Below are 8,072 nucleotides of genomic sequence, written 5' to 3' on the forward strand. Positions count from 1 at the left end.
CATTGGGTGTAAAGAATCAAAATGAATAACAGAATGGAATAAAATTTTGTCGATAATGAGAGTAAAAATGTTATGTTAAAAATCAAAAAGTAAACCCAACTCCCCCGGAAAGGCTCGAACTTTCAACCTCCTGATTAACAGTCAGACGCGCTAGCCAATTGCGCCACGGAGGATGGACTTTGGGAAACCCGCTGATTGGCTCAGCGAGTCCGCATGATTAGGGATGAATCCCAGATCTTGCTTGTGACAAACCAGCTTGTAATTTTGACTTATAAAGGTCAGTGCGCTGTCTATGTGGGGTGCCCGAATAATACCCGGGTATTTTTTTAGATGCATTTCTCTCCTTTAATGAAAAGATACTCTTACAATAGATAGGGTGACAAAAGCGATTATATTATTTGGAAATGTGTAAATTCATGTCCTCATCGAAAACAGACAACGTAGGTACCTGTTATAAAAGTTACCCAATCCCACGTTTTCATCTCCATGAGCCTTGATGTCTAAACTAAGAGCGCAAGGCAATAATTACGTTAACCATCCATAAAACACCACTCTCTTATGTCAAAAGCCAAAGTCAACTTATTATAGAGAAAAAATGAACCGTCCGTTTTATTTAATCTAGACTCTTAAAACATCATTACTACAATATGGCTATATCATAGATATATAAGCATCCTTGAAATCCACTGTCCTAGATGATAATAGCCATCTCTCTATTTGGCGCGATCCGAGAGGGTATGTATCTGTAAAGTGAAGATTCTTGACGTAACTAGGAATACCGTCTAATTCCCATTCTCAATTCCCTCAGATGTATAGATGCATGTGTACATAAACACACTATTAAAATCCGAGCCAGCTTCTCAATCCCAAATTAAAAAGATCTTGCTTCCCCCCCCCGCCATCTAATACCCCCAGCGTTACCGCTACTCTTCCCGTAAGCGATTAAAGAAAGCAATCGATTTCTCCTGATGCTTTGAACTGTTGTAACGCTTATCTTTCGACTTGTGGAAGTGAACTGCGACTACAAAAGTGAACCGTGGGAGCTGTTCCAATATCTTCTTGTAGGACGGCTTATCTTCTCGTCCGCAACCGAACTTCCACGGGATGAAGGTATCTCGGAGGGCGTTGTTCTCCTTGAGCCACATGGTCCGCACGCACTGGAGGAAACAAGTGATGTAGTGATTCATGTACCCATTCGAAATCTGCTCATATACTTGTAGTACATCCCAATTCCGAGTCGATCCCTTCCTCATAGGTGCCATGTCACAGACAGCAGACAGCGCCTTGACTTGTCTAGCGTCGTTGATGTCGACGAAGGCAGGGGTCTCCTCGGCGAAATGTCCGAAGAGGCCTGAAGCACAAGCATCTTGGTAATTCAAGTGGACTGAGGTACTGGTTAGAAGCACAGTGCACTCCCCTCGCTCAATGACGCGTTGAAGTGCCCACCGAGCAAAATCACTGCCTTTGGGGTGTATGGGGTCGAACCCGAGGAATATGCTTCTGCTGACACTCAATGGGATGTCGCTATACTCGACAAGTTCCTGCAATCCCGGCTCGACGTCCTCGCCATCGTCGTCTTCACGACGCCCGAATTTACGATAGCTGTCCTCGTCGATATGTATCGTATCAGTGCTCCGGTTAAACCACACAGGCGTATTCCAGAATGCCGTTTTCTCCACACGTCCATGCATCTGGGCAAAGGCACGCGACTCTCGGCAGACCTGGGCGATCAGCGGAGGTTTGGCGGACATGGCTGGTGCTGTACGTATCCGTTTCTGAAAGCGGCTTGACTGAAACCTTTGATGGGCCGAGTCGTGCATTTGGACAACGCGGCACGGTAAGCAGTAGGTCCATATCATCCAACGAATTTCAGGTGGTAGACGCCGGAATTGCGGGAAGGTCTGTATTGCTCCAATGGAGTCCTCCATGATTGATTTCAGTCCGCTCGGAAACTGCCTTTGACGATGGAAGGATATTAGGTATGTACCCTTGAAACAAGATTCGAGGGTTTGATTATTGCAGGGTTTCAATTGAGGGACCCTTGTCTTGAAGATCTGAAATAAGTTATGGCCTTGCTCATGACCAACAGCTGCCCACGCCTATAGCAATTGCCAGTCGCCAGGACAACTGGCGATTCCCGAACAAACTGCCGCTAAAGTGGGCATTGCTGACTCCCTAAGAGATATATCAGTGACTCAGGTGTTTTCTTGTTGATATGATAAAATTTCAATGAGGTAGTAAACATTCCTATCAAAAGATGAAGAGATACTGAGTCATTTACTACCTAGGTTTTCTACACTGTCACTTTTTACAATCTAACGAGCTTTGCTTTAGCTCTATCCTTTTACGCGTTGAACTTATAAAACGTAGGTTAGCATGAAAACTACAATGACAAGACGAGCGTATGGCATATTTAATACCTTCTGTTCTCGTCGGGATATCGACATCGCTTCCAACATATATAGGTACATCTCTGCGTCTATCCAATGCTAATCCGTATTTAAAAACCTACAAGCCACCGGTTGGTGCCATTACCAACCATGAAGCGTAAGCGTAACTAGTGTTTCGTATAGGATAGCCCTCGCTAGTCTGTTACTACCTGTACGTAACTCGCCGGTACGCTCTTAGTCGCGCCCCCTTTTTCTACTTCGGCCCAACCATCCCCTGGGTCTTCCTTGATCAGCACAAATCTTTCGCCCTCCGTCATACTATGCTCGGCTTCGCTCTGCGCTGCGTAGTCGTACAGCGCGACAACGTACTTCAACTTCTTAGCACCCCGGCGCGGTGCGACTGCTGGTCCTTTCTTCTTGATACCTGGGCCAGTCGTGTTTATGGATGACCCCGAGTTTGAATAAACGGATGCAGGTCGGTTGTTTATTGAAGAAGAGCCCGTATCTTGGGGGATGATCGGCTCGGGGAAGATTTCTAGGTAGGTGGCGGGTACTAAACCTTCCTTGTAACCAGCACGGACTTTAACCCATCCTGATCCATCTGCGACAGTGTGAGCAAAGGTAAAATACAAGTCAAGGATGAAACTCACCATCAGGCTCAAGGATAATAACCTCCCGCCCCTCAGGAACGGAGAGTTCGGTATCCCCATTGGCATCGAAGCCGTACAGCATCTTACCCTTCTGTTCACCAGTCTTCTTTGAGACGGGGCTACTAACTAGGCTACCAGGTAGCTCACTGATATATGCGGCAGGAGGCGGAGCGACAAGACGACTCTTTTTAACGGCGGGTCGAGGGCCTGAAGGTTCGGGGGGTGCTTGTGGTTCTTCAGCAGGGGCACGCGGGCTTACCGTCGAGCCGCTTATCGATCGATTAGCACTTGCGGCGTATCCAGAGCTTAAAGAGTTCAAAGTATTGGATCGACTCAAATCTGGGAGTTCTGCAACGTGGTCTGGTGGACCGGAAGGAGGTTTTAGTAGAGCTCCTGCTGCTGACTGTCGTTCCGACTTATACTTCTTGCGTTCTTCTTTGGATAGCTCTCCAGGGCATTCGGCAGGCACTTTCATTTCACATTTACTGTGACATGTATATCCGCAATCCCTGCAATCAAAGCCCTTAGCGGATAGCCCCCATATTCGTTCACCGCACAAGTCGCAATTCGTTGGTATCTTAAACGTTTGCGACTTGAAATTGTGGTTTTTGGCGCCCAGGGTGACATCCCCAACTGCCGATGTGATGGTTGATGTTTCAACTTCGGCCGTCAACCTTTTCCGGTCTACTTGATGCAAGTCCTCCTGCATGGAAAAAATCTGCGATACAACAAGCACCTCGTCCTTGTTTTCCGTTCCCTCCCGTATCCTTTGCTTAATACGCTTTACACCATCGATTTCTCTTCTCTTTTTATCAACTTCTCGTCGGAGATCCCCTAGCTGACCTTTGGATTTGTTTAGTACGTTGCGCAAAAATACCTTGGCCGGTTCGTCGGTGACCATGAGGTCGTCATCGTGCCATACCGGGCTGGGCTCGAACACCTTATCAGATGGTTCTTGCCACGGACCCATGTTATGCTGGATATACATCATAGAATCTAAGTGCGGTTGGTTCCTAGATATTTCCTGAGCGACGTTGTCGACAAGGCTAGTGCTCTGCCGGAGCATTGCCGTCTCTAGATTGGCAGCCGTAGTCCATAGCGTATTTAATTTCATGGTACGGAATTCGGATAGGTCTTGTAAGCTGTCCAGCAGTTCAGGGATATATTCGTGATAATACTTTTCCTTCTGCTTATTGGTCACGTTGATAGCTATCAAATACGTGTTCTTGACGTTGCTCATGTCATACAGCTGCTGCTGATAATGGCTTTGTGCCTTTGCCTTGTCAAAGGCGGACTCGGTCTTCTTTCGCTTGCTCTCCACCTCCTGGCATGCCGCATCATACTTTGTTTTAGTCTTGCGCAGGTCGGCATACGAGGACTCTCTTTCGGCTTCGAGTTTCGTGGCATATTCGACGTGACGCTTACGTAGCTCTTCGAACCTGCCTGCATAATATTTCAGGGGATCGGCGACCTTTTGGATAAGTTCATTTGCGTATTTCTCGTGCTCGTCGGCTAGTGATTCGAGGGTTGTAAGATGGGTTGTCCATATAGTTAGGGATGCATTCTCGAGGGAGCCCGGAGTCATAGCAGGCGTGTCGCCAACACTCAAACTAGCCGACTTTTTATTTTTCTTTTCAAAGTACTTCTTAGCTAATGCATTGAGCTTTGCGCTGTGTTCCTTCTCAATCACACTTCGTTCTCGGTAGAAATTCTGTATGTCGTCTAGCCACGCGATACCGTTGGCTACCCAAGCATTAGCGGGTTTGAAGCCATCCTACAAATCGCGGTTGTTAAAATTTAGCAACGCCCACGGGGAAAATGGATAGAAAGAAGATGGGAGAGCTGTGGTGAGTAGTAGTTAACGCACCTTCAACTCGGTACCAAAGGTTGGTACCGCTTCCACCTCAGCCATTACGGATTAGAGATGCCTTTAGGCATGCAGGCGCAAAAGCGACAGGTCCGCGATAAATATTTGATATGTAGGCTGAATCAGTTTTGTAGGTCTCATCTAACAGAGCCATAGCATGAGTACGGGTTTTATTTAAATAGGTACGGAACTGAGGCCTCGGTTTTGTCGTAGTGTCGTAGTCCGGGGGGCTGAAGAATGACGAAAAGGGTCGAGCGCTGCAGGGCGAGTTATTAGCATCTGTTATTCTGTATTGGCTCTGTATTGGCACAGCCCACTTTACTAACCTTTTTTCTAACCACCCAACCTAAGAGTTGATGCCCGGCTGTTCGGTACAGCGCTTTCCTTTATTATTAGTACATGCGTAACCCCGCCTTGTAGAGGAGAAGTATACGAAAGTAGACCTATACACAATTAATCATACGAGTAACATCTATGAATGCATTAGGTACTTGTACCGACTTAGTGATACAACTCTAAATTATTGATATCTGATCGATTGCACCTGCAACGTCCGAGGACTCAGCTGGCGGTTGCCTTTCAGGGGTCCCCTCTTCTATAACCCCACTACATAAGTACCTAACTGTACCTAATGTACTAAGTAGCGACAAGCTGCCCCACCAAGTGACAGCTTCAATGGAAATGGAAATGGAAATGGAAAAAGCTCCATTCCAATTCAGATCTTAAGTTAGAGACATCATTGATTACCATCATCAGATGTTCTACAGACTACATGCCACAATCTACATAACCTCGCCGCCGTTTTCCTCCCATTTTCCTTTACGATACAAGGATACAGAGTGGATATCTAAATATTAACCTTGGGATTCTTAAATATTTCCAAGGCATCGCCTTTGTCGTCCTTGCATAATCGCCCCTCCATCCTTTCTTGCCTGGAGATTAACGTCGACGCAACCGGGCGAACAAATATCGTGACTCTAAAATTTATCTCGACATCACCCCAGCGAATTCACCGTGACTACGCGCAACATACTCCAGTTAGTCTTTTAGCCATCCGATAACCAAACACATCGATACCTCGCCTCGCGCATCGCGTACCATAACCTTTGCCATGGCCGATCTAGCTAGTCGCATTAGCCAGCCTGCTCCGGCTCAAGGGCAGGCCCAGCCGAATGACGATTCTAGGCTCCAGGAAAGCAGTTACGATGTCGAGGTCCAGCTCAGCGACCTTCAGAAGGACACGGAAAATCCTCTAGGATCTGCTCACACATTTGAGGAGCTTGGTTTGTGAGTGTTACGTTGAAGTTGAAGTAGAAAATAATATAATAATAAGTGCTAACCTACCTAATCTATTTTCTAGGCCGGCAGAAGTTCTTAAAGGCCTCTCGGCGTTGCGCTTCCAGAAACCATCCAAGGTTCAAGAGAAAGCGCTGCCACTAATGCTTGCCGATCCTCCTCAGAATATGATTGCTCAGTCTCAATCTGGGACCGGCAAGACGGCGGCCTTTGTTACCACGGTCCTGTCCCGTGTCGATCACACTAAGCCATCTCAGCCTCAAGCTCTGCTCCTTGCCCCCAGCCGTGAGCTAGCTCGCCAGATTCAGATGGTTATTGGCCATATCGGACAATTCCTACCCAACCTAGCTATAGCAGCCGCTATTCCCGGCGCCATACCTCGCGACGGACGTGTCGATAAGAGTATCGTTGTCGGTACACCAGGAACCGTCATGGATCTGATTCGAAGACGTCAGTTTGATGTGTCCCAATTACGACTCCTTGTGATTGACGAGGCCGACAACATGCTGGACCAGCAAGGTTTAGGCGACCAATGTACCCGAGTCAAGAAGTATGGCCTCTATTATTTAGAAACTTCAACCCACCAATATGACGCTAACAATCTCTTGCAGCATGCTACCTAAGAGCATCCAGATTCTCCTTTTTTCTGCTACCTTCCCCGATAAGGTTATGAAATATGCCACAGCCTTCGCACCTAACGCAAACATGATAAAGTTGAAGGTGCAGGAACTCACAGTGAAGGGGATCTCACAGATGTACATGGACTGTCCCTCGGAATCGGATAAGTACGAAATTCTCTGCAAACTGTACGGTTTGATGAACATCGGTTCCTCTATTATTTTTGTCAAGGTAAACATCTAGCAACTTAGTAGTTAGTATGCGTGCTGTCTGCTAACGGAATTAGACGCGAGATAGCGCCACCCAAATCCAGCAAAGAATGGCAGGCGACGGTCACAAGGTATCAGTCCTACATGGTGCCTACGAAGGGAGCGAACGAGACGCGCTGTTGGAAGAGTTCCGAACTGGAAAGTCTAAAGTCCTCATCACCACTAACGTCCTTGCTCGTGGAATAGACGTGTCCACGGTATCTATGGTCATCAATTACGATATCCCGATGAAGGGAGTAGGAGATAGCATGCACGACACGGAGACCTACCTCCACCGTATTGGTCGAACCGGCCGTTTTGGCCGTGTCGGTGTCAGTATTACTTTCATCTCGGATAAGAAGAGCTTTGATGCTCTCAATGCTATCGCGCAAGATCTAGAGATTGACTTGGTCGCGTTGAAACCTGACGACTGGGATGAGACAGAGGAACAAGTCCAGCGAGTCATCAAGTCGAGCCGAGCTCAAGCAGATTTTGTTCCAAGCGGAGGAGCTGCGTGAGAGGGGCCAGGATTGATCGAAATCGGCCTACCAAGTATTGGGCGAATCAGTTTCGCGTGTTGAATCATGTATGCGACTATTTCGATATCAAAACTACGAGGAACGAACTACGTGGGCATTCCACCGAGCCGTTGGGGCGCTGACACCGCTTTTCTTTTCTCTTGAGGCGCTCAATAAATAATAGTCCTACGCAAGAGGATTGTAGTTAATGAGAGACGACTAGATACCTATTCACAGAAAAAAAGTCATTTGATTTCCCACGATAGAATTCTGCTGGAAGAATCCTTTTTCCATGTAACCTTCCTATTCGTTCGGCTTCGCCTTGATCGGCGTGCTGTTTCGAAACACGTCTATGGGAGAACCATAGTATCAACGAAACAAAGGAGGATGCAGTCTCCATCTAAATATTCTCAAGCTTCTCTCCACGCGACGCACGTGGCTCAAAATCGAGAACGAACATGAACGGGTTTCTAAATAGATTGATT

The 8,072-nt window shown here is 47.1% G+C and overlaps 3 protein-coding genes and 1 non-coding gene across 4 annotated transcripts; 1 reads left to right on the plus strand and 3 right to left on the minus strand.

Moving 5' to 3' along the window:
• Positions 1-99: 99 nt before the first annotated feature.
• On the minus strand, positions 100-173 carry F4817DRAFT_t141. Its single transcript has one exon. It is a non-coding gene; the product is annotated as a tRNA-Asn (tRNA).
• Positions 174-713: 540 nt separating this feature from the next.
• Positions 714-1,928, minus strand: F4817DRAFT_361406 (uncharacterized protein; the record flags this gene model as incomplete). Its single annotated transcript, XM_049306400.1, has 2 exons — positions 714-769; positions 989-1,928. The coding sequence occupies 2 exons, from the start codon at positions 1,926-1,928 to the stop codon at positions 714-716; spliced, it is 996 nt and encodes a 331-aa protein (XP_049155289.1).
• Positions 1,929-2,584: 656 nt separating this feature from the next.
• On the minus strand, positions 2,585-4,952 carry F4817DRAFT_361407 (FCH-domain-containing protein; the record flags this gene model as incomplete). The annotated part of the gene is made up of 3 exons (XM_049306401.1): positions 2,585-2,991; positions 3,041-4,814; positions 4,908-4,952. The coding sequence occupies 3 exons, from the start codon at positions 4,950-4,952 to the stop codon at positions 2,585-2,587; spliced, it is 2,226 nt and encodes a 741-aa protein (XP_049155290.1).
• Positions 4,953-5,763: 811 nt separating this feature from the next.
• F4817DRAFT_250028 (DEAD-domain-containing protein) lies at positions 5,764-7,690 on the plus strand. The gene is made up of 4 exons (XM_049299151.1): positions 5,764-6,194; positions 6,268-6,753; positions 6,815-7,052; positions 7,108-7,690. Exons 1-4 carry the CDS (start codon positions 6,019-6,021, stop codon positions 7,585-7,587), a joined length of 1,380 nt encoding a protein of 459 aa, XP_049155291.1. The 5' UTR covers positions 5,764-6,018; the 3' UTR covers positions 7,588-7,690.
• The last annotated feature ends 382 nt before the right edge of the window (positions 7,691-8,072 follow it).

This window comes from Daldinia loculata, assembly GCF_022478755.1.
Source record: "Daldinia loculata strain CBS 113971 unplaced genomic scaffold F4817scaffold_64, whole genome shotgun sequence".
NCBI lineage: Eukaryota > Fungi > Ascomycota > Sordariomycetes > Xylariales > Hypoxylaceae > Daldinia > Daldinia loculata.

Coding starts and splice junctions, on each gene's coding strand:
- F4817DRAFT_250028 (XM_049299151.1), top strand. CDS start 6,019: ATGGCCGATCTAGCTAGTCGCATTAGCCAGCCTGCTCCGGCTCAAGGG. Junction 6,195..6,267: donor ACATTTGAGGAGCTTGGTTT/GTGAGTGTTACG, acceptor TCTATTTTCTAG/GCCGGCAGAAGTTCTTAAAG. Junction 7,053..7,107: donor CCTCTATTATTTTTGTCAAG/GTAAACATCTAG, acceptor TAACGGAATTAG/ACGCGAGATAGCGCCACCCA.